This window comes from Brienomyrus brachyistius, chromosome 11 (genome assembly GCF_023856365.1).
Source record: "Brienomyrus brachyistius isolate T26 chromosome 11, BBRACH_0.4, whole genome shotgun sequence".
Taxonomy (NCBI): domain Eukaryota; kingdom Metazoa; phylum Chordata; class Actinopteri; order Osteoglossiformes; family Mormyridae; genus Brienomyrus; species Brienomyrus brachyistius.
Window position 1 is genome coordinate 24,831,284 of NC_064543.1, and position 26,223 is coordinate 24,857,506.

Below are 26,223 nucleotides of genomic sequence, written 5' to 3' on the forward strand. Positions count from 1 at the left end.
CAGCTCCACCTGGGAGCGGAGCGGAGGCGCGGCGGCGAGCGCCGTCCTTCGGTGAAGCCCGGAGCACCTCCGAGTGCAGCTGACACAGCGCATACCGATACAACTACAAATACAAAGTAAATAGTACATACAAGAGCTGAACAACATACAAAAGAAGTCAACTACATAGACAGTATATATAAAAACTCGGCTCTGTGTGTGAGTCTGTGTGAAGAAACAATAAAGGGTCACCCTTCCATGTCAGTAACAAATCAAAGAGCAAAGGTTTTCAGGAGTAATGTGCTTAGACACTGAGTACGACTGCCATTATCTTCAGTACTGGTGGGTGAAATCCCACCCTCACTGAATGTGGGGTTCACTCGCTTTCAGTGGGTTTACTCTAAGCCAAAAACATGCAGTAGGTGAATTGGGAATCCAGGGTGATGCAAACTACTTGCGAACCCATGTTTGATAATTCCATCAATTTTCCACAGCCACTTATCAACCTAGACTTTCTTTACTTTATAAAAAAAGACAACTAAATCAAAATTGGCCAGATACCTTAGTAATGCAAGGTAAAATGAAATATGGATCTCAAATTTCAACGCCCGTTTCCTTTTGAGTACACTGACATTTGCACTTCCCTTACAAATCAAACTTCATCAAACCTGCATGTGAAAAGTAACAACAGAAACTAATGAAGCATTTCAGTTAATGAAAAAGAAATTTATAATAATACTATAGTCTCACAATTATATGTCAAACACTTAAGTATATAATAACATGAAAGACCAGTTTTTTTTTTTTAAAACAAAGACTTAGTCTTTTTATTGGCAGTGGAAAATAAGTTTCAGTATTTTATTGAAAGTAAGCAATAAATAATACTGTGATAAAAAGTTGAAGTACTGTACATTGCTTGTTACAAGATCATGAGATCTAAAAGAAACAGAACACAAATATGACAGTAAGATGATTTGAATTGTGCATAAATGTTTAGATCACAGAGACAAACATACAGGTGAGAAAACCTTAAGAATGATTTCTCAACATTGCCTAACAAATTGAGAAACCATCATTTAACATCAGCTGAAAATATTCAGAAACACTCCAGCCATCACTATATATATATATATATATATATATATATATATAATAAAATGGCAACTGCTATAAGACAAGAATAAATAATGAATTAAAAATAAGGCTTAAAGTCTTCATACAATGCATTCAAAAGTTTTGAAGAAACAATGCTGTCTTCAAATATGCCATTTGAAACAAGGCCACAGTGGAATTGGTCCTTCAGCGAAGAAGAAAGTCACGTCAGCTTGCTTCCACATGTGTTCCCAAGGAAGAGGAGGAAGGAATGGAGTTCTGTTATTTGCTCAGAGAATTGATTCTCTAAGGCCCATTAGCCAGGCAATTCCTCCATAGTGAGCCCTCATCCTCACTATTTATGGCTTTTTCAAATATTTCGTTTTGGTATCTCCATTTTAACAAAGCAAAATAAAAAAAAAAATAATAAAAACAAGTCATCTGTTCTTGGCCAAAGCAACCATGACTCTGCCTAAAATCCCAAAACAAAAGTCATGTTTACCCCAGCCTGCTGGTCAGAGACAGATTGGCCAAATTATTGACCTAACAGCTGTCTTGATTTAAAATAGGCAGGGACGTGAATTAGTCAATTTAGCTTAAATTTCATGGTTTCATCAAGGACATTGTAAAATACAGAATAAGAAATAAAGACTAGATAAGGTCTGTAGGTACATATACAATATTCAGATTTATGATACATTCAGTTATATCTGAAGTAGTTTACATTTAAGGGTAAAAGAATTTGAAAGAAAAAAGCAAATAAAATTTCATAAAATGTCCCATCAGTTTACATAAATAAACTATTTTCTTTAGCATAGACCAAGAGATTTGCAGTAATTGATAATTATACTCTGTAATAAAATATTTTAAAAAGTCCTCTTAACGTTGATGGTTCCTTCCTGATTCTGTGAATATTGACTTCAACTGGATTTGTGCTGCATAATTACCTATAGAAATAATGTGGATAAACTAGAAGGGGGAAAAAGGAAGAATGATTAGTACATGCACTTCCAATATTATAAAAGCCACATTTACAGCACATATGATGACACTTAGCAGACTGGGTTATTAATTAACCATGTCCACCTATGGTCTATTCAATGAATTAGTGATATACAGTCATATCAAACTTAAAAAGGTACCATTTCACCATTTAGGAAGTAGCTTAACACTTACAATTCAGACAGTTAGTTACAAACTCCTCACTTCAAAAAATAGTTTAGTTTCTAAGTAACAGCTATAGAATATTTGCAGAGTGGAATCAGTTTCTTTTCGACTTACCGTGGCTGAGGTGTGTTAACAGGAGTAAGTTCTTACTGTAGCAGAATCCAACCTTTGTTGCCCAGTTATGTTTCCTGTTTGGCAGGATCCACATGAACAACATGCATAACATGCAGTTAGTCACAAGTTAGCAACACGCATTAAGCGACGTCAGAAAAACTTAGACCAACTAATTGTCGAGCGACAACAGCAGCAACTCTGAACACAAATCGTGGCCATTCAGCTCAATACATACTGCACACAGCAGCTTCTTGATATGAATTTAGCCTTGCTGAGGTTCTTAGCAATGGTCAGAAAGATTTAATATAAAACCACAGCAAAAAAGTCAATGAAGAACATTGGACTAACAGGAATTTTGCTAAATAAATGAATGCAGTTAAAGATCACCTTACTTCAAAGTGTCAGACAGTAACCCATGCAATGTTTGTACTAAGAGGCTCTTCATACCGTCCATCGGCATCTTTTTTGGCTGCATAGATGGTGAAGACATAGTATTGGTGACCCTGAAGTTGGCTGGAAGCGTTTCAGCTGATCCTACTGACATCCCCCGAACATCTTTGGGTCTAAATTTCTTCCTCCAAGAAGGTGCCCGCCTGAAGTTCTTGTCATCGTCCTGAAGGGAGACAGGCATGTCAATGCCAGAATAAATGTGTTACAAAATGAAGTTAAGTCTGTTTAGAATCTTTTATATAATTATAAAAACAACCAGGAAGGGCTACATTCAGATCACCTCATCTAGTCTTCGTTCGGTACCCAGGACCAAAATGTTGTTATATTCTCTCTCTAGAAGAGCTCTTGCCTGGAAAGAAGAGAAAAATGAAAGACTAATCTTTAGACTTTTTACACTCCGATATGTGATTAATTTTGAACCCTGTATTGCCTTCAGTCATTCGCATTTGGGTCTGACACAACCGTCAATCAATATGGCAGCAAATCACAAACAACGCCAAACACCTGGGGGAAAAAAAACACCAAGTCACTTAGCTATTTCATCATCATTCCACTCATATGAAGGGGAACAAAAATTTCTTCCACATCCTACTTCCAGGCTCAGATAGGAAATGTCTAGACTGGAGATAGCCCAACTTCATTACCCAATCTTACAACAGGCAGCCACGCTACAAGACATTTATGACACGGTTACATTCCAACACACAACCCCAAAGCCACCCTTGTCACAAAAGCCGATTATTATTTTCAGCAGAAAACTGGCCTTGTTTCATAGAAATCATTCTTCACCTGAAATTTTTAAAGCAAGCAAATGTGGATGTCAGTTGATCAAAACTAGATACACCAGTAGATAAAGGTAATTGTTAATAAAGTCAGTTGCTGATTTAATAGATAAATCAGATGAGCATGAATAAGGCCATTCTGCCTGAATAATAATTTCCAGGATTAGTAGAACAACGTTATCAATTATTCCTGCAAGTGTCAGCTACTACTACAGCACCTTTCATAAAATTCATGGGGATACCCATCATACAATTGAAAGGAAGTCAAAGTGCTTTGACATGCTAGGTACCTGCGTGTTCTGGGTGGGGATCTGCAGCAGCAGAGCCAGGGCATTGTGGTCGAAGGTCTCCTCTAAGGCAAACAGGGCTCCATGCACTCCGCTCTCCAGCAGGTTATCTGCATACTCTTTCAGCCCGATGGACTGAACCCAGTTAATGACCCGGTCATTGGTCCACACCAGTACATCTGAAACAGTATTGCCGACAGTCTACTACACCTGCTTTCCACACTAGATGAGAGCCAGTCCTCTATTACCTTCAGACATGACATCTAGGCTCCAATTTAACTACCTTGAACTGTGTCTTGGTATGTATAAAATACTTTATTATACTTTATACTTGCTGTTCTTGGCAAGGCAAATTTCTTCTTTTTTCTTTATTGCACAGTAGTTTACTGAGCAACGTATGACCGTCTTAAATAAAAAGTCTCTGTCAATAGTACTGCAACCTACTAATAAAAACTAAAATTTAAAGTAAATCAAAACAAATAAAGAAAATCCATTTAGGTGCACATTTAGAAAATTAAGTTTACCCGATATCACCTTCATTCACATTAGCAGGTTTTAGTTAAATATTCAAACTGTGCAAGACACTGGACCAGGGTGTAGTTTGCACTAATAAAGATTCGGAGAACTTACGAAAAATTACGGAAAGTTTGAGGGGGGAGTGGCCCTGTCAGTACCTTTAACCTCTGTTGGGGAGTCCTCCCGCCTTCTCTGCAGTTCGTTCTTATCGTAATTCAGCCGCCGCAAACACATGACGCCACACTGGAAGCTATTTCTAGAATGAAAGACAGGAAATTTGTTCTGTAAATGGCAGAAACTGTCAGGTGCAAACGTTTATATCCAAGGGGCTTCATTACCTACATTTGCAGTTTAAAAAGAAAAAAACTCAAATGACTTTTCCTCTTGGACTTTTGTTTACCTAGTCTATACCTAGGTCTATTTATATTCTGGAGGCTATACCTCCATCCACCTGCATGGTGAATGTAAAACATTTGCAGGTACATGATAGCATTTGCGAGCCAAGAGTCAAGCCACCACGTCAAACCTTAAGCATACTAAAGCTCAGATAAACTGTTGCAAGGGATCATGGGTAGAAGATGACGCAGGCAGGCAGGCAGTACCTGTGAAAGCTATCCACCATTTTGAGCTGGCCGCGCAGGTCCTTTTTGGTGAGGTGGTCCAGCATGCGGGCGTCCACCAGGCACTCCATGAAATAGCTGCGGTACTGCGGCAGGCCCAGGCTGGGCAGCCACTCGTTGCCAATCCACTCGTGGTTCATGTCCCCGTATGCCAAGGTCTGTGCACAAGGGTCACTGTAACTGCTGGGCATTCCAGGTCAACACAGGCTAGTGCTACGTGGTCAACGGTCACAAAAACCAGCAATTATTTCAAATCGCAAGCTAATTTTATTTGGAAAGGGCTGTGAATGTTACAAAACAAATTTGACATATATCTAAGAGGCAACGGAGGAAGCAAGAGTGACAATTTTAAAATAAACAGCACAGATTTGCTAATCCACTGCCTGCAAGTGAACATTGACAAGTGGTAAGAGTATGGAAGCCAATTTCTATTTTCCTCTTTAGAAAAGACCACCTTGTCCAGAAACTGCTGTGGTACAGATGTCAGCAGTTAAAGCCCAGAACGAGAGGGCAGACAAAGGGGGGCTTTAGTGACAGCTGTTAAACAAAAGCAGTTCTATTTCAGCTGATTAAGCAAAATTCATGTGGATTTAAATTGTTGACCATTCAGAATATAATTCACGGTAGGGGGACAGGAAATGCTACTTGTACGTATTTCATCTGAATTCAATTATAGCGCCCTTTGAATGTCAACAGAACGTTTGCACAGAGTGTAAAAATTCCTGGCCTACAGCAATGGGGAAAAAGTGAGCTGACATTAGTCATGCAGGGTCTAGGTCCCCGATCTCCGCAGGACACACAGAGGAGGGGAGGCTGGCCAGTCTGGTGGCATCTGCTGCCATCAGATGGTGTCTACAGGGGCCTAAGTGGAGCTCTGGTCTCTGGCCAGGTCCTGCAGCACACAGCCGAATCGCCTCTCACCCATGACCATGACAGGGCCAGATCAGCCGACACTACTGGCAGAAGGGCCCACAAAGCACCTGTGGGGTGGAGCCTTCCACACAGAGGTGTCAGGACTCACCAAGACTGAAGTAGAGAGGTATGGTGTTTGCGCTGAAGGCAGTGCTCGTTGAAAGCAGACCCAACAACACAGTCCGGGTCTGCCGGTTACCATAGGCATCAAGGACAGCCATTTAACACAAGGTTTGCGGGCTACATGCAAGGGTGTAGGTTTGGTTTCAACACAGGTAGGAACCAAATCAGCCCCAAACTCCCAGCCCCTTAACACCCATGGCACTTCCACAGTATTGGTAGGGACATGTTCGTACCCTCCATCTCATAATGCGGTTATACTGCCACAATGCCACAGCTGAGATGGGCAAAAACTTAAAACCATTCAACTACTAAAGCTTAACATGTATGCAAAAACTGACATATGCAGGGGGTTTTAGATACAACATATTTCCACATAAAGACATTGTATAAAATGATTATAGTGTCAGAGGGCAGGATTCAGGCCATCAGCCCAGGGCAAACATACCTGTTTTACTTTTTGGGTACAGGCAGTACCCTACTGAAAATAGCTTTTCAGAGAGGAGCACATAGAGCTTTTCTGAAAGGTTTAGTGGAAATAAGGATTATGGGAGAGACCAATTAGCAGAAATATGCAAACCTGGGCCCAGCTGCCCTCCTCATCCTCCTGATGTTAACATGTGTTAGCAGTTCAAAAGAGAAGAAAACACAAAAAAACAAAAGTGTTAGTGGGTAGGAGGTGAAATTAAAGTGTATTGTGTTAGCATACACACAAACAATGCACTACAAGCAATAATCAGGCAAGGTCAGGAAAACTATGTCTAAAATTTTAAATCTCATCCACTCGACTGTTTTGACTGCTCTGGAAAGGACCGGCACTTAAATCCGATTCAGGATTAACAGTAATGACAGGGGTTTGAAGGCTGAGTCCTGAAGACCCTGAAGGACCCCATGATTAATATACGTTGAAGTAGGTATGGATGAATGTATGGTAGAATATATGGTAACACACATCATAGTTGAAAAATAAATGTACTGAATTTTTTTTCAGTGTTACTAATTACTGACATCACAGACTGCAAATCAGTCATGTGACATATATATTTCCTGAAAGAACTGCCTTTTAGCTGCAACTCAAGCCAGGGATGCCTGATTTATTTTTAAAGTTTCCAATTTATTTGTTGCTGTAAGTATAATGAAACTATATGCATTATCTTGCTGACACGCACACACACACACACACACACACGAGACAGACTCACAAGAAAGCAGTGGTATATTTAATCCGGCAGTGATCTTATTGGATGACTAACCGTCTGTGGCGTGGCTGCGAGGCTCTCCATCTCTTCGTGCGTGACCCATATATTGCCCGTGGGCTAATCACATGACCCCCAGAAAGAATGGCAAGCACAAACAGTGTAAGGGGGGAAGGGGGGAGGGAAAAATGGTAAGGATGGCAGAATAAAAGCACAAAAATGTCATTACTGAGTAGCAAAGCACAGGCATATTTGTGCATTTTGTACTGGATTCCAGCCTTATAGGAGAGTAAGTGATTACTTTTAATCAATAATTTGCAGAGGAGAGCAGCAGAATCATCATCATGCAGTCAGAAGTGAGCTTGAATGTTAATGCAGGAACACGCATGAGCCAACCAGTGGAAAAGAGAAAGAGTCAGTGTTTTAAATGAAAACACCCACATCCATCTTCAAGAATTTAGTCTGGGGAGTTTCAATGGCAGTCAAAAGTCTTAGAATCAATACTAATCTTCACAGAGGTATATTGTGAAGGCACCTTACCCTCCTTAGGTCTTACATTAGCCACAGCAGATTAACATGTACTGTACACCGTGAAGCAGCCTACTGCTCCCTGACCAGTGCGGGCATGTGGTGAGAGCCAGCAGCAGCTGGGAAGACCAAGGGAGGGCAAAGGCTACAAATTCCAGCAGGGGTGTTTGGAGAAACACACAGTTCTGCGCAGGTCAAGAAGACATGTAACTAAATCAGGCCTTTTCCAGTCCAACAACACAGACAACTTCCTAAACGGCAGCTGGTAATTGGGCTGCTTGAGCTGCATTATGGCCCCAGAGAGCACACACTGCCACGCGAGTCAGCTCTGGTGCATGCATCTCTGTGCCAGTGCTGACTGGCAGAGCCTGAGCAGAGACGTACCGTGCGGGATGTAGGGGGCGCCGATGGGCTGGTCAGGGACATGATCTCCTGGATGGCCAGCCGCAGCTTGAGCCGGTGCAGTGGGTTGCTGATGCCGATCTCGCGCTGGATCTCCGTGTCCGATAGTGCTGACATGATGGCGCCGCTCTTCACGTTGGCACGGCAGGCGGCCACGTACCAGGCGGGCATGCCCACCCACAGCTGAGGAGACCATCAGAGCACCGCTGGTCAACTTCACAACCTCAACTACACTGTAAATGTGGCCCAAAAGTGCTGTATGTAATGCTTCATAATATAGTGAAAATACTTCAATTTATTTATAAAAATATTAAAATATTTTTTATAGACAAAATGAAAAAAGTCAATGAATTTATCAGATTCACCAAAAGACCACATGAAGATGTCCAGGATCCAGAATGGGACAGAGGATTGTGGACTTACCTCCAGCCAGACCACCACTGTAGGGCCGTCCCACTGGGCAAACGGCAGACCCTGTCTGCGTGCCTCTTCTAGCAGTTCATGCCTGCCACAATATGGTGCACAAAACGACCAACAAGGTGAGCAGGCAGTTTTTGGAGGTGACAGCTCAGTCAGCATTTGGTGACTTTTAGTTATCAACCACATTCAACCTAATTCAACCCAATTGACACAAAAAACATACAGGAAATGCAAATGCAAAGCCCTGGAAACTCCAAGAATTCAAGCTAACACCAAACAGTCCACCTGGCCAGCTGACTAAGAGGTGCCTCCGATCTGACAGTCAGGATCGTATTGGGTATCGGCTATGCATGACTCAGTTATCTAGTTTTTGGCAGTCTGTAAAAAGTCTTCTTGTTAAATCAATTTGTACAATCAAACGCATGACAGCTCTTTCCCATTTTGGATTTCACGGCATACAGGCTGAACTCCAACGCTGCAACGTTTTTTTGCCAGTCAGTGGGTGTGAACGCGTTGACTTCTGCCTGCTGTGACATCATGTACATACCCTTTGCAGGAGGAGCGCAAGAACATCTGATAAAAGGTTGACGAAAGCAAATGTGACTTGCATGTTTGCAAAGCAATCAAAAATGTATTCAATCCAAAAGTATTATATACAAACGAAAGGAAGTATTGTTTACTTTGGGAGTCACTAGCTTGGGCTGTTTTGTGCACACACCACAGTTTTGGAAAACGAAAGGCTGCTATTCCAATGAAGTATAAGTGACGCTTACAGTGGAAAAAAAAGCTGTGGGGCATCTTAAGCAGTTTCCGCTTGTGTATACTTGCTTGGAAGATATTCAGATTGAACTGCAAATGCCTTGAAAATGCTTAAAACAAAATGTATAAACGAAGTGGAGCAGTATGTTACGTATGTTTCCAGTAACATAACCGACAAAGCTTTGACACGTTTTTCCAATTTGCATTTACTAGTTTTAAAAAAAAAAAAGGTTCTGGTATCAGATTGGTACTTATATTGTCCAATACCCTCTGTTCAGGTATCAGGATCATATCAGCACTGAAAAAGTGGGATTGGTGCACCTCAACTAACTAATTCCAGTCAGAGGTGCCCGTACAGCACAGCCCCACCCGCACGAAGGACAATGTCGCTGTGTCAACAATGCAAGCCTGAAGACCCCCTAAAGACTTCTGAATCTATATTTTGTACATAATTTAACGGAGGCCATGGATGGACATTTGTTAAAAATAATAAGGTGCAATTTCTCATGTATGTCATCGTCACTATTGAACGGCTTTCTAGACACTAACAAATATCAGAGATACTTCGGATAAGTGATACCGTGCAGGTGAAGGTGATAGTCTGTCTAAATCATTGATTTTGTTATTCCTCTCCACCTACTGTAACCACAATATTAATACAGTGACCCAGCAACTTTTCAGTAACATCCCCAGCATGACAGCAAAGCCTGCAGCAACACACAAGGCACTATACACGTTAAAATGTTGCACGATAATGCAATCAATGTCCCTGATGCAGTCATTCGCATGCTTTGTAACAGCAGAAATTCCAGGAAACTCCAGCCCAAAGTGAAATCAATAAAGAAAAAATCTTAAAACTTGGTCACTGGGAATCTCAATCTGTAGGTTAGATTTTGAAACTTCCCATACAATTATACAGTACATACATTACAAAACCAACAGTAGTCAAATGAAAAACCAAACAAATGTTACTCTAATATCAGCAAGAACAAACTAGATTCCCCATGTCCAGTTTTGAGAATCTGCATTGCAGAACCCAGTTAAGTGTTAGTAAAATGGTACATTCATAAACAGGGTGCACGCAAGTATAGATGTCAGTCCTGGCATCTTTGAGACGCAAAAAATTGGACAATTTGCTGCTACCTGATAATGAACAGAAAGGGCCCACAAGTCTTTGGTTTCAAACTACAGTGTCGAGATGCATGCATCACAAACTCAAAAGCAGAAACCATGTTTTGTGTACATTTAAGTAAACTGGAAAGATGAATGTTTGAGACCTTGAGAAACTACAAGAGCATGACATGCCAAAAGACATTCTGAAGCAGAGAGAATGGAGAGAAACAGCAGCTATAAAGTTAAGGCGAGATGAAGCAAAACCAAAACGAACTTACCCAGTTTTTGGACTATGATATGAAAATGGAGTAAAATAAAGGGAAAGAAGAAACAAAATTCAACAAAATAAAAACTAAATGGCTGAAGCAAGGAAAAAAATGGCTAAAAGGAGACTAGCATACTTATACGACATTAAGTACTGGTGAGTTAAAATATAAATACAAAAATAAATCAATAAATAAAATCAGGAAATGTAGTGGTCATGAAACTAGACTGGTAAGTAAATGGGTTAAACTTCCCAAGATGGGAACTACTGTCGGCTTATTAATAATAAAGCAGTTTAAATGAAGAACTTTATTAAATGAGTGTAAAAGAAATAGAAACACCGCTAAAAGAACACAGAGATGACTGATGTGATGAATGGATTAATGATTACAGCAATAACAGATGTTTACCACTATCCAATGTGATATTTAAACCAATAAAATAAAAGTCTGTGCAGGGTGGGACCATGACAGAAAGCACAAGGGTTAGCCTGACACGCAGCTGGCAATCCCAGTGCCGCATGCTGTGTGGTAATCACAACATGCAGGGCAGGAGCTGGGATACATACTTTTTCTGTAGCTTCCTGTTCTTCTCCCCCTGGTTGCCCAGCTTGCCAAGGCTTAAGGCATCTGATGGCGAGTTCTCAGCATCAGGCGTACCTGCTGGAAGAGATCACATTGCTAGCTGGTGTTGCTTCAGTAAAGCCTTAGCTTGTTTTAAAACAGACACATGTAATTTGAAATGCCACCTTAGATCAATACATGAATTAAAGTGCAGATGAATTGATGGTTAGAGATACTATATGGCCAAAAGTACGTGGACACACATAAGAATAGGAGCAGTTAGAGGAATTGCTGAAATACCAAAGACTGAAAGAGGCGTATAACTCGATGCTGTCTGTACAAAGGCATGACAACAATGTATTCCCCAGGCTGCAATGTCTCCTCCAATCAAATATAATCATATCACTACTCCTTCCACACCTCTGTTCCTCTCTCTCCAACTCCCCACACTAGGCTTCGGCAGTATAAATGTTATACGGTATTTTCAAAATTAATGCTATTTACAGGTCCCTCACAAAAAAATTCACAAAATCGAAAATACGGTGGTTAACCGAAAATAATACCGCCCAAGCCTAACCGACACTCTCCCCCTCCGCAAAAATCTCTAATCAGCCTCGCTTTTGCCCCATTTCCACCAACAGAGGCAGTGCTGCTGCTGATTCCTGCTTGGTGCCTTTTGAGAACCTGCCCACATTTCCACCGGTTTCAAAAAAAGAATGGAAAAGAAATACTATGTAGGCAAAGTGAAAGCAAAGGTTAATCTTTACTTCGTTTTTAGAATTTATTTTCAGCAGTTCTGGATTAAGTTCGTGCAAAACGTTGAACCAAAAAAAAGTTGTTTTCAGAGTATGTATGACTCATTACGTTCTCTCTATTGCCTGTATCCACTTCTGTTTCCGTAAAGGCTCTCGCTGTACATGCTTTTCAGAATCACACCACTCAAACACCACAAAATGTTATTTATTCGACCTGCAACAAACACTGCCCAGGCAGTCACTATTTGAATTTATATCAGCAATTACTTAAAAGCCAATGACTGGATCATTATTACAAGAATGCCAAGATTCATTAGGTTTGAATTGCCAAAGGGTGGTTCAGGGAGCATGAGGAGTCATTTTCACATATTACTTAGTCACCACAGAGTTGTGACCTTAACCTCATTGAAGATCTTTGGGGTGTGATAAAGGAGGCTTTATGGAGTGATTCAACTCACTTGTCAATACAGGATCTCAGTGAGAAATGAATGCAAATCTGGATGAAAATAAAAGGGTGAGATGTTGCATAAGCCTGTGGAAACAATGCCATGAAAAATGTGCCCCATAAATCAAAGCTAAAGGTGGTCCAATAAAAAAATCCAAAAATTCATATGGCGATTTTTTTTTTGGCCGGGCAGAGTATTTATTAAATCTGGCCATCAAATATTTTGAGTTATTGCACTGACGAGAGACGAGTGTGTGGCAGTCTCCCTGTCCAGGGAATACAATTGACCATAGAGCTATGCAATCCCCAGCAAGACAATGGCAGTAGAATGGGTGGTCATATGGAAGAAGTTACTTCGCACTATTACAGTATGCCATCTTTCCAACAAGTCAGTTCTCCCAAGTTCTGCCCTGGTCAACCACAAGTGAAATCGTTGTGAAGTGAAAATGTCTGTAAGCAAATTCAGATGCAAAGCGGTAAGCCGCACAAGCTCACCGAAAAGGATATGATCACCCAAACTTAATGGCAGCAAATGCCACCACCAATGTTCCAACATCTAAAGGAAAGACTACCCATAAGAGTACAGGCTGTTACAGCAACAATATTAATACCCTTGGTTTTAGAATAAGATTTTGGATAAGCTGGTGTCCATATACCTTTGGCACATATTTCATAGTGTATACTGAAGAACATTAAATACTTCAAATCTTTACAGTACTTTTACATTACAGATCAATGGTCCCACGAGGGAAATTCTAGACAGCAGTTTGATAGAGAAGCTGTATATTATTAGAGCAGCAGCAATGCATAGCACCAACCTTGGCTGGAGCCATCTTTGCCAAGGGGGCCTGGTCTGCCCTTTTCCTTTTTTCCAAAAAGCCTCCCGATAGATGACTTGATGCTCTTCTTCTTGGTAGCCTTGTTCAGAGAGTCTTGGCTGCTGTTGCTGCTACTGGGATTACTGCCCTGGCCATCGGCAAGGCTGGCAGCACTGCACAGCAGAAACAGTGAGACTGCTAATGGCGCTCAGCAACAGCATGTTCTGATGCACAGCCTGAAGCACCTGCATCATGATATGTAGGTCACAGTCATGTCTGAGCAGCCAGTTACTAGAATACCTTCTGATATCCCTGAGGTCTTCATGACTGGCAGCATGAATGCTCCCCCCATGGAGACGAATGGACCGGGGGGTTGAAGGAGGAGAGGTCTCACATTTTATTGTAGCTTTGTCATCCTGCGAAGACTGAACACAAGGGCAATGATGGCAACATTAACGCTGTATTAGGGATTGGAGCCACAAGTATATGGCAGGACACTGCGGGAAGATTCAACAGAGGGGGGCAGGTTGTTATAAGTCAGAAGTTGTACCGTTATTTGTTCTAAAAGCAGAATTTAAATCGCAACATTCAAAAACTTTTTGCTGTAGAACATTTCTGCTGGAAACGTAGAGCCCTGTAACGTTTGGGACAAAGACATATTTTCCTTTGATTTACCCTCTACTCCACAGCTTAAAATTTCAAATCAAACAAGACATGCTTAAAGTGCACGTTCCAGATTCTAATACAAAAAGTTTCACAAGTTCAGTTTCAACATGTGAAAATGACAGCACTTTTATATATAGTGTACATATTTTAGGGTACCATAATGTTTTGAACATAGCAATGGTGTGCATATTAAAGCAGTAATATTTAGTACTTTGTTGCATATCACTTACATGCAAGGACTACTTGCAGTTTGAGATTCATAGACATCAGATGCTGAGCATCCTATCTGGTGATGCTCTGCCAAGACTATTGCAGCCACCTTCAGCTTCTGCTTGTTTTGGGGACTTGTCCCTTTAAGTTTCCTCTTTGGTATATGGAAGGCATGCTTAATTGGATTTAAATTGGGTGACTGGCTTGGCCATTCAAGAATTTTCCTTTTTTTAGCTCTGAAAGACTCTCGTGTTGCTTCAGGAGCATGTTTGGGATCATTATCTTCAGGCAGGATGTAGCCCTGCCAAAGACGTTTGAGGCATTTTCTGTAACTTGAGCATGTTTCTGTACTTCATAGAATTCATTGTGCGACTACCAACAGCAGTTACATCATCAATGAAGGTAAGTGTGGCAGCCACACATGCACTAGGCATAACACCCGCACCACCATGTTTAACAGATGAGCTGGTATGCTTTGGATCTTGGATGGGTCCTTTTCTTCTCCACACTTTCATACTGTCATCATTCTGATACAGGTTAATCTTGGTCTCGTCGGTTCATAGAGACCTTTTCCAGAATTCTGCAGGTTCCTATAAGTAGTTTTTCACAAACTGCAATCTGACTATTCTGTTTTTTGGTTAACTAGTGGTTTGCATCTTGCAGCGTAGCCACTGTATTTCTGTTCATGAAGTCTTCTGCAGATAATCTGACAAAGAGACACTGGCCTCCAGAAGACTTTCTGATCCGTTGGACAGGCATTTGGGGATTTACTATAGTGAGGATTCTTCTGCCATCAGCAGTGGAGGTCCTCCTGGGCCTATCAGTCCCTCTGCGATTACTGAGCTCACCAGTGCATTCTTTCTTCTTGATGATATTCCAGACTGTTGATTTTGCAATCCTCATAATAGCTTCTTTGACTTTCACTGGCAAAGCTCTTCTCATGTTGAACAATGGCAACTACAGACTCTAAATGGGAGAAGCAAGCCTAAGTATCTTATCCCTGCACTAATGAAGCAATGAAACACACCAGACTAATCAAACAGCTGTGAAGCCAAATGTCCCAAATATCATACTGCCCTGCAACGAGGGGGACTATGTATAAAATGTTTTGTAATTTCTACATGGTGAAAGGTATACAAATAACCAAGTCTGGAATGTGCACGTTAATCATGTCTGAATTGTTCATGGCGTAAATCATGGAAAAGTGTCTCTGTCCCAGACAGTATGGAGGACACTGTATATTAACATGTCTGGGGCAAAGGAGGAGACAAAGAGAAACATGCAATAATACAGCCAAAGGGTAAGAGCCTATGTTAGCTGCCCTACTGGAGCAGCATTTTCCATAACCTTAAAACTGGCACTGAACTGTTACACTGTTCTCATTTGATTGGAATGTAAACAAAATGACTTTTGCCATGTGCAACATTTTTTGTGAGGTATAGTTAGTGCAGCACACTTAGTGCAATACACTATGGTTTCAAACATATTCTTTAATAACTTCATGGACAAGCACTTCAAATTACTGTTTATTTGCTGAACGAAATAAAAATAATGCTACAGGCAAATCAAAGTAAGTGCACAGCCCGGTATAACAAATAAATACATTCATTTATCTACTAAATGACTACTAAATTGAGTCTCGAGCCATTTCTTGAAATCTTAACTTTTAGTAGTAGTTAAAAAAAAATATATACTACATTACACAAAATACTGTAATTGTCCCTGTTGGCCAAAGATTATTTCTTGCAATTACCTTCCTGCGGTGTTTCCGTAAATCACTAGGCTGTTGGAAGCATGATAGGAAGAGGTCAGGAGGGAAGCAGAAGAGTTAACAGCATTTAGCAAGATGCAGCGCCAGCCCACTGACTGGACGGGGGGTGGGGGAGACAGGGCCAAAGGAAGCAGCCAGCAGCCAACATCCACGGCTGCCTTAAGAGCAGGAAACCTGAGGAGAGAGGTGCTGTGGCATGCAGCTGATTGCCACAGAGGAGAGGTGGGAGGCACACCGAGCACACAGGACTAGCAGGCAGCGTGTGGCTGTCATCAGCGACTTCAACTCTGGGGCCATATTCACACCAACCACTATGACATGGCTCACAAGTCTGAGCTGGCTGGGGCACTGTGGTACACTCAAAATGGGGGGGGGGGGGGGCACCACAGAGCGGTAAACAGACCGTTATAGGATCATTTGGGTCTGGTATTTCCAATGTAAATATTTTCAAAAGTGGCTTTTTTTGGAAGGAGCTTATCTGATACTTTAATAGCTTGTTTCCTTTACCAAAAAAAAAAAATAAAAATATGGGCATGGAGGCCAGAGAGGTTGTGCACGCCGAGAGAGAATTGAGAGAAAGATCAGGGTTTATACATGGAAGGCAAAAGCACAGGTGACCACAGCAAGTGAGTGTCAGCAGGAGACTCTCGCTCATCTATTAGAGGCTGGTGCACTGAGATCGCGGAAACAGCTTCACGCTCACTGGTGTGAATAGGGCCGCAGACTTGAGCAGTACACTGGGGGAACTAGCCAGTACCTTGATGTAGCACGGTGCATTGCTATATGGAGGGGCGGAGCTAGCGGAGGAATATGGCAGGTAAGCTACAGTCTGATGTGAGGGGGAGGTCTCAGTAACATATGGATCATAGCAGGAGTGCTGGGGGACACAAAAACGTGTTAATGTGGGCTAGAGGTTCAGTCATAACCAGAGAAACACAATGTCTAACAAAAACAGTAATGAATGACAAACTGCCAAATTAAGACAATGATTTTAATTAGGGGTGTAAATCGTTAGCCCCAAGGCATTCGATTACAATTCAAGGTATGACCCAATGCAAGTGGTGAAATTTGCTGAGCTTGCCGGCGCAGATTAGCGAAATGATGTTACAATATTTATAATTCTGTGGAAAATGGAATATCAATCTATAAATCGTGGCCATTACTTTCAGACCTCTTATAAGCGGTGAACGAACAGACAAAATCTCGTTTGCCACTACAGAAAATGGCTCTTAATTCAATCCAATCATCTCCATGATTTTAGCAGTTATGTGTTTAGCTTTGGTCAATATGTTTAATACCGGCTAGCAATATGGGGCAAGAGTGACATATTGGACCAATGGTGATATCTTGATTTTTTATTTTTTTTTTTTGAACAAATATCAGCCAATACCGATGTTAAGAAATTTATACACACACAACTAGAGCTAGTCACTTTTTACTTAGCTAGTTAGTTGCCTCAAAATGCTGACCATTACTACTACAACTACCAAATTTTTGACACTTTTTGCGCTACAAGAGGGGTGCTTCCCAAAAGCATCACAGCACAAAGATGATAATTTTTATGAATATTAACGAGCCTTCCCCTGCCATCCTGCATCTTCGAAAGCTGCATGCAGCACTGCTACATTGTGTATCAACCTGCAGTATGAGAATACATAACATAGAGCTATCTTCAAGGATTTTGTGCCCAAAAATTAATAAGCAAATCTACTGTTGCAGATTAATGCAACTGATTTGTCACCTTAATCAATTCATCATGATGCACTGATGCATTTTTACACCCCTAATTATAATACTAGAGCACATGCAGCTAACATGCTAAATGCTAGGCTGGCAAAATGCACCAAAACAAGCTAACAATATGGCAAAGATAAAAGGGGAGTTGGATTATACAGAATGTGAAATGTGCCTCACCAGGGTCATGACGCCCATTCGGTCAACCTCCCGGTTGGGGCTGCGGGGCATACGGCATGGGGTGGAGTGACCAGATCCCGGGGGTGAGGAGCCAGCCTGAGAGGACCCCGCAAAGGATGGATGGAGGGAGCTGAGTGAGCGAAATCGCCCTCCCAAGTTGTCGCCGCTGCCGACCCGACTCTCAATCTCCTCTGCCCGCTGTGTGGTGCTCTCCTTCTCCTCCTGGATCATCCTAGAGGAAAAAGTGACCCGTTTGCTACAGAACATCCAAAAACAGCTTGAAACCATTTAGCAGCTATTAACTACACAGCCTCCCTTTGAATCATTTCAAGTGCCTGCTTTCTTAGAGATTCAATTTTGAAAAAATCTAATACCCATTTAGGTAGGGCTGCACGATTAAATGGTACATACGCCATAATTACCAGGCCTTTAGATGACTGGTGTAAAAATTTGTCCAGACGCCAGCTTTTCAGTACTATACAGACTTTTACTTACGCCCAGAGTTTCATAAGCAGATTAGTACCATGTCTGAAATATCGTGGTGCCCAAAAGTTAATGTGTATAAATTCAGCATATCCTTGTTTAATAAATGTCTTAGATTTTAAACTGCAAAAATACCACCACATCACTGACGTCTTTTTACTTTAACCAGAATATCTGCCTTTCAAAAGATGTTGCGGCATTAAAAAAAATGTTCTGATGTTTAGTTCAGTTGTTATATTGATTGCTGTCATTAAAAAGAAACATGAACAGCATGAATCCTGTCGCTGTCCGGCTGCCCCCCCAGCTATAAACCTACAGGAAACACTGAACTATATTATTTTATTATTAGTCATTGCACTTATCCGCTACCTTAATGATAACATACGGCTAAACGTGTTTGTCAGCTAACTGCTTATAGATAAACAGCTAATATTAAGGTGTGCACCGGCCAAGTTAACATTTTTGATGTGTTTAATAGTTCAGTATTGCTGGAACGCGTGCTTTACTGACCTCGCGAATGATGTCTAAGTTTGACGTGTTATTTTACTTTGTCACCACAGCTTTGTTGCAGTGTTTGCATAGAGGCTTATCGACATCCTTAGCCTTTCCATGCTCGTCTGCAAAATACTTCCAAATGGCACTTTAGCATTTTCAATTTTTTTTTTTTTTCCTTCAACTGCAGTATATGCCATGTTCAGCCAAACCGGTATGTGTGTGTTAACCAGCGCAAATGCGTTCAGCGACTATTGAGAAGGGAGGGGCTGCGCGAGCGTGTGCTTGTGCGTGTGTATGTGCGTGTGTGCACGCGCACCTGCGCTGTAGTGGTGCTGTGTGAAGTGTGGCAAATGAGGCGAATACCGCACTGTTGGTATCAATAATGGTGAAAATGAGTATCTAATCAGATACTAATCGTTTCTGATCTTTCGCAGTACATTTTTAGCAGTGCAGCAGTGAAAAAGGCCCCCCCTTACAGTTTCTCGCTGTGCAAATTTCCGAACGTTGTGTAAACCAGTATTGCGGTATAAGGAAAAACTCAAATCATAACTATAATAAAAAAACCGGTATACCACCCAGCTAAGCAAATGAAGTTGAAAATGAGGCAAAGCTGGTGATGGGGGCCCTGCCTGATTTCATTGTTGATGGCGTCCAGCTGTTCCTGCAGCATTAGAGCCAGGGTTTGGGCATCAGCCTGGCCAGCAGGAGACAACAGGTCCACAGAGCTGAAGATGGTCTCGCGATCGTCCTCTACGTCAGACATGTCCATGTCGCTCTCAAAGGCATGTGCCACGTTGGCCAGTACGTTGGCCTGCTGCACACGCTCCCACTCCTGCTCGTTCAGCGTCTGGACCTGCAAGGAAGACGGGCCACGCTGTCAGGTCCAAGACAGTCAGCCGATGAACTACACTGCAGCAAGTTCATGCACTGAGGAGACCCGTTTAATAAGATAAAAGGGCCGGCTGATGGCAGGAGCAATGTCATCACGCTGTATCAGCTAACTCAGGAAAAGGCTCAGTTTGTAAACAGTGAGGCAAGACTTCACTGTACAAAGGTTGCTGATGTGAGCAGCATATCTGCACACATGTGGGAGGTTGTCCATGCCTTCTTACACAGAGCTGGTGAAAAGCACACAGGCGCACACACAATCCATGCCTTCTCACACAGAGCTGGTGAAAAGCACACAGGCACACTCACAATCCATGCCTTCTCACACAGAGCTGGTGAAAAGCACACAGGCGCACACACAATCCATGCCTTCTCACACAGAGCTGGTGAAAAGCACACAGGCACACGCATGACCCCTGTCCTCACACAGAGCTGGTGAAAAGCACACAGGCACACTCACGATCCATGCCTTCTCACACAGGGCTGGTGAAAAGCACACAGGCGCACACACGATCCATGCCTTCTCAACACAGGGCTGGTGAAAAGCACACAGGCGCACTCACGATCCATGCCTTCTCAACACAGGGCTGGTGAAAAGCACACAGGCACACTCACGATCCATGCCTTCTCACACAGGGCTGGTGAAAAGCACACAGGCACACTCACGATCCATGCCTTCTCACACAGGGCTGGTGAAAAGCACACAGGCACACTCACGATCCATGCCTTCTCACACAGGGCTGGTGAAAAGCACACAGGCACACTCACGATCCATGCCATCTCACACAGAGCTGGTGAAAAGCACACAGGCACACTCACGATCCATGCCGTCTCACACAGGGCTGGTGAAAAGCACACAGGCACACTCACGATCCATGCCATCTCACACAGGGCTGGTGAAAAGCACACAGGCACACTCACGATCCATGCCATCTCACACAGAGCTGGTGAAAAGCACACAGGCACACGCATGACCCCTGTCCTCACACAGAGCTGGCGGATTCGCGGGCGCCATCTCCGCTCATCCACTTACATGCCTCTGGGTTCCAAAGTGGAAGCAAAAAAAAAAAAAAAAAAAAAAAAAAAACACACACAAATGAGGGGATAATAAAAGATTTCTGATAGCCCTGAAAAGGATTAACCATACACCTGCAAATAAGGGGGATGAGAGACCAAACACATCCCCATATTTTAGGAAATTTCAAGTGTTTGTCATAATAACAAATGACAGATTATGAACACAGGCAGAATATTGTGTGTATGTGGGGGGGGTGGGATATTACAGGTAAACCACCACCATTTGATTCATGGTCATACTCAGAATTGGTGTCGTTTACTAATCAGTTTCTCCTATACCCTTCGAAAGAGACCATGTGAGAAAAAGCCCAGGTGAAGCACTCAGCAGCTCACCTTGGAGGGCTCGTCCCGGAGGGCGGCTACCCGGCCCTTCTGTGGCCGCCTCAGCACCAGCGCACCACTATAGTGCTCAGAGTGGCTGTCCATCATGGAGGACGCAGACACCGGGTACCTGAAGTCCGGGGTGCTGACCAGGTGGGAGCGGCTGCAACATGAAGCAAATGAGTTAAAGGATGGGGTGGCGATACAGGAGAGCTCAGCAAGTGAGAGCAGCTGATGTGCCACTTACCCATGATGCAGCAGGGAGTTGCTCCGGCTACGTCCCTGTTCATTCTCTGCTCTCATGGTCTCAATCTCGATAAGAAGTTGCTCCTGAAAGCAGTTTATTTTTATTTTTATGTACGTACGTATGTATGTATGTGTGTCTATATTTTTAATTTTGTTTGACACCCTTAAATCCCAGAGTGTTAGATGCTATAAATACAACACGTATACAACAGACAAGAGTACGAAAAAGGAAAATGTTGGTAAGCAATATTAAATTTCCCTCAGCAAAAAAGTAACAGAAAGCAGCCTTCATAATAGGGCGCACAATTATTGTGCATTATGAATATGAATGAGGGCTGGGGGTGTTCGCGGGGAGCAACACCAACCTTCTCACGGTGAGCCTCTTCAATCAGCTTCTTTGTATGCTCCAGATCTCGAATGAGTGCGTTCTGACAAGACGCAAAATACAGTTTACAAAGAAAGTGTGAAAATGGCAAGAAAGAAAGCACGAGCCCAGCATGTCAGGATGAGCCCACCTTGTCTTCCAGAGCAGACATTCTTTCCTTTAGATGGAGCTGTAGCCTCTCATTAGACTCCGACAGCAGCCTGTCCACTGTTTCAGACAGGCGCTTGTTATGCTCCTCATTCATCTTCTCTCTCTGACGGGCCTGAGGGTAAAAAAAGCAACATTTCTGCTGGTTTTACGCCTCATTTAAAAACACACGTACAAGAGGCACTTGAAGCAGGTACAACTGCATTTTGGGTCAAGTCCTTAATCTCTCTCCAGGAAAAACACACAGTCCCGCTCTAAAAACTTCTGTGTGGCCTACGCTGATGTCGTTGCTAAAAACATGCCTGCAGCTTTTATGCTCTGTAAATAAAAATGCATAGTTTTAAAGGTGCACATACAAAAAAAAAAAAACACAAAGTTAATTTACATAATGAATGGCTACTTCCTGCATGGCATCTGAAAGCACCATGAAATGGACTTCCAGGGAACACACTGACGGACACACCCTCACCCTCAGCAATTCCTGGTTCTTCTCCTCCAGCTGGGCCTCCATCTGCCTGAGTCGCTCCTCGATGTTTCCATGCCGCTCCTCAGCCTGCAGGAACAGGCTGCAGTCAGACCTCCACACGCACACACACATATGTGAAAACGTACATTTTCCTGGATGTACACTGATGTACACAGACAGACAGACAGACGGAGGGAGGGAGGGAGGTCGAACTGGCCCACAAGCATCATGCGCCAGGAAGCAGGGTATCGAGTTCAGACACACACTGGCACAGTAAACAAACCTGGAGAGGGACAAGGGGAGCCTGGCAGGACACAGGGTTTTAGCAGCCCAAGGCTCCGAATTAGTGGACAAGAGACAGAGGTAAAGGAAGGTCCATTTGGCTTTACCCCCCCCCCCCCCCCCCCCCAATGACTTCATCTTCTGAGTGGTGACGTATTTCCATGTTATCCTGGTGCTCCATTCTTTCACAACCCCCATTTCGAAATGGAGGGGATGAAGAAAATTCTACCAACCTTTGTCATCTGAGGTGCTTCCATTCACCATAACTAATAATAAAATAATACTGAGGCCAATATACAAGCAGCTGTTTCCTGGACCTCTGTGCAAATGAGTTAGCAAATGTCTGTAGGAGGGAATGAGGGTAGGAGCGACAGGAAACAAGGAAGCGAGGCGCTTTGAGCTGTGCTCTACCTTCCTCTGCAACTTAGCTTCCTTAAGGCCAGAGTCAGCACACACAGACTGGAGAGGCTACAGACAGCAGAGAGTGCAGCAGAGCAATGGAGAGAAGGGCAGACACCGTTTAGTAGAAAACAGAGTACAGACCTGACCGCAGAGAGAAAGGAACACCACACAGTTATTACAGTTACATGGTGGGGGGGCACCAGAGGAGAGACACATACCGACTGGGACGAGAATATACATAACTCGTTTTTAAAAAATTTGAGTCCGTCCCCCCCAACTGTAGAATTGATAGGACAAAGGATAGAACATTGAGCATAATGCCAGTCAATCGCACCTTCACAGCCTAAATGCAATCAAAACAGGCAGCGTCAACAGATCTGCACTTTACAGCATTTACATAAAGTGTCATTATCTGGAAAGGAAGGCAAAAATTAAGTACAAAAAGCATATGCATTAGGCATGTCACTGCTAAAAATACATATATCTTGCACCACACACCCAGTCGCAGAATTTGCATTAAAAGACATGCACCTTACGCTTCAGCTAGTAATAAAGCCTCAGCAATGAATTTGAAATCACAAAAATTAATGAATGAAAATGTGGTTTTTTTTTTCATTAACTTACCTAAAGAGTTACTCGTTCAAGAAATATACATTTTGTTACTTTTCAACTTAGAATATAAGTACTGATATATACATGCATGGAAAAACATCTACCCCAAAACAAAATAAAGGTGTTAAATTTTAGGAAAAAACCCTAGCAATTAAAAACAAATTACCAACAGTTGGCACCAATCAGAAGCATCTGCATTTAAGAAACATATCAATGCCCATCCGTGCATCTTCTGACCACTTATTGTGGTCAGTGACGTGAGAAAAAAAAAGATAAAAGATGAAACACACAGAGCTGGAGTTGGGGATACACGTGACTGACCTTCGAGAGAGCTGCCACCCTCTGGGCCAGCTCTGCCTCCACCTCTGGCAAGGTTTCTGCCTTCCTCATGGTCTGCTGCAGCTTCTGCTCTGCTAGCTCAAGCCTTTCCTGCAGCTGCCGGTTCCTATCTTCTGACTGGCAAAGGAAGAACCAAGTTAAAAGCCATGAGTGAGCTGCACCCGTATCGCACATGACCAACTCTGCACTGGCGACCCCACACACATCTCGCAGTGTGTGTGAGAGTGGGGGGGGGGGGGGGGGGTACTGGCATAGAGAATTCTGTTACAGCCACTGAACATTTCATGAATAAATCAGTTTTTTCCACACAACCCCTCCATGCCATGCCATCAGCATTAGTACAGATGATTGAAATAAAAATGTGATATTATATACACACACTGGAGGGGAAAAGAGAGTTTGTAAAATCACCTACTTGCACCTAAAATCTCTCTACATTGCATTCTACAAACTATTTAAGCAGTAGGAGGCTATTCAGCTTCTAATTCCATGTGGAAGAAAAAAACAAATGATAAGGATTTGTATTCTTTTTTACTATTTGAAAACCTCTTTTTCCACAATGAGCCTTTCAGCATGAGTAAGAGTAGGAAGTCTGACACCATTCAGAGGCTGGGACTCGTGTGATTTTGAGCGCATCTCAAAAAACAAACAGGGCTTTGAGGCATCCCATTCAGGCCTGCCGCTCGCACCGCTGATCTGGGCTCGGACACACAAAGTCCCTGCCAAAGCACCACAGGAGTTTCCTGTCGTCAAAGGAAGCTGTCATCCAGTTTTCTGCTGGCTTCTCTTTCCACCAGCAAGAGACAGCAGGACAGACCCACGGCTTAAAATGAGACGAAATGGAAACATGCAACAGAATTCTCAAAAAAATAAAACGTTCATTTCTACATTCCAGACATTCTAAGACATGGGGGGGGGGGGGGCAAGACAGATGGCACTCACCTGGCGAAAGACGGACTCCTTGTTGGCAACTTCGTTTTCCAGTTTGTCATTGAGGTCATGTACAGATGTAGCTTCACGTTGAGCGGCAAGGTAGCGTTTCTCTAGAGTTGTGATTCTCTCCTCCATGTCCTCCTTCTGCGCCATGGACTGGGAGGTCATGTTTAAAGCGGACCCTTACATATACAGCATACTGGGCAAAGACACCCTCTTCAGAGACATTCACATCATGCTTTTCCCCTTAGCCACCTCACCCACTTCCGCTCACCTCCCGAAGGTCCCTCTGCAGCCTGGTGTTCATGTCCTCTGACTTGATGAGGTCCTTGCGGGCAGTATCCAGGTCTTCCTCCAGTTCTGCCACCCGGTTCGAGAGTGTTGATAGGCGCTCCTTCATCTGGCCAAGGTCTTTGTTCTGCCGGTCGATGACCTCCTGCAGTTCCACAACCTTAGACAGGTCCTCCTCATGGTTCAGAGACCCATCTGATGACCTCTGCAGAATGAACCAAACCCATAGCCATTTTGTGGCATCTTAAGGCTGAGCTTCAGAAGTATGCAATATCCAGACAGGGAGACAATCCCAGCTGCTTGCTAGATGTTCTGTTCTGCCAGGTTCCACAACCGCCCTTCGTTTATTTTGTAGTCAAAATTACATTCCTGCCACTAGATGGCAATTCACATGCATCAGTGCGGCTCACATTGCTAAACACTCATTTCAACTACCGAGGGCACTTAACCATTAAAACCATCAACACGGAAGTTCATGCACATCTAAAGTTTTACTGCAAGTGAAACAATAACCCTCACATTCGAATACCCAACCCCGACAACCCTAAAAATAAATAAAATCATAGCAGATAATCATTAACTAAGTAGTAAACATTCTGCTTGCATGGAAGATGCAGAAAGGCTGATTTGAACAGCAAACAGATCATGATTAATAATATGTACATTTGACAGATCTGGAACACTGTCTATCACAGACTGTCATAAGACTGCAGCTGCAAATTTACAAAGTGGTATTTTATCATGCACTACCAAAGGGTCACCCAAACTGGAGGCCTTCGGAGGACACGAAAGCTGACATCTGAGACTGAAGGACAATCTGCAGTGAGACTTTCACACCCTGCTGATTAATTAGGCTCATTGGCTGTCCCCCAGAGTCAGCACTTCAGGCAAACAGGCGGTAGAGGAATCCAAAAACCCCTTACCTTAATAATAGTGCACCATCTTGCACAGACTGATCTAATTCCATCGACTGTGGATTTGTATGGCCAAGGC

At 42.8% G+C, this 26,223-nt stretch overlaps 1 protein-coding gene across 10 annotated transcripts in view; it reads right to left on the reverse strand.

Annotated features, from left to right (window-relative positions):
* Window positions 1-786: 786 nt before the first annotated feature.
* LOC125704240 (liprin-alpha-1-like) overlaps window positions 787-26,223 on the reverse strand; it is a 61,845-nt gene continuing 36,408 nt past the window's right edge. The window contains exons 7-32 of one of the 10 annotated variants that reach the window (XM_048969657.1): window positions 25,214-25,435; window positions 24,949-25,095; window positions 23,989-24,123; window positions 23,065-23,121; window positions 22,375-22,458; window positions 21,889-22,020; window positions 21,739-21,801; window positions 21,375-21,457; window positions 21,140-21,290; window positions 19,471-19,694; window positions 17,864-18,095; window positions 15,932-15,961; window positions 13,603-13,727; window positions 13,303-13,475; window positions 11,290-11,380; window positions 8,589-8,670; window positions 8,148-8,348; window positions 7,293-7,355; window positions 6,620-6,646; window positions 4,990-5,165; window positions 4,546-4,643; window positions 3,875-4,050; window positions 3,083-3,151; window positions 2,800-2,965; window positions 2,353-2,426; window positions 787-2,040 (exon numbers count right to left, since the gene is read on the reverse strand). In XM_048969657.1, coding sequence (XP_048825614.1) covers window positions 2,368-2,426; window positions 2,800-2,965; window positions 3,083-3,151; window positions 3,875-4,050; window positions 4,546-4,643; window positions 4,990-5,165; window positions 6,620-6,646; window positions 7,293-7,355; window positions 8,148-8,348; window positions 8,589-8,670; window positions 11,290-11,380; window positions 13,303-13,475; window positions 13,603-13,727; window positions 15,932-15,961; window positions 17,864-18,095; window positions 19,471-19,694; window positions 21,140-21,290; window positions 21,375-21,457; window positions 21,739-21,801; window positions 21,889-22,020; window positions 22,375-22,458; window positions 23,065-23,121; window positions 23,989-24,123; window positions 24,949-25,095; window positions 25,214-25,435 — 3,066 coding nt within the window. In that variant the 3' untranslated portion in view covers window positions 787-2,040; window positions 2,353-2,367. Of the gene's footprint in view, window positions 2,041-2,352; window positions 2,427-2,799; window positions 2,966-3,082; window positions 3,152-3,874; window positions 4,051-4,545; window positions 4,644-4,989; window positions 5,166-6,619; window positions 6,647-7,292; window positions 7,356-8,147; window positions 8,349-8,588; window positions 8,671-11,289; window positions 11,384-13,302; window positions 13,476-13,602; window positions 13,728-15,931; window positions 15,962-16,706; window positions 16,827-17,863; window positions 18,096-19,470; window positions 19,695-21,139; window positions 21,291-21,374; window positions 21,458-21,738; window positions 21,802-21,888; window positions 22,021-22,374; window positions 22,459-23,064; window positions 23,122-23,988; window positions 24,124-24,948; window positions 25,096-25,213; window positions 25,436-26,223 lie in introns of all 10 variants that reach the window. The other 9 variants (XM_048969653.1, XM_048969648.1, XM_048969654.1 and 6 more) reach the window with 9 other exon arrangements.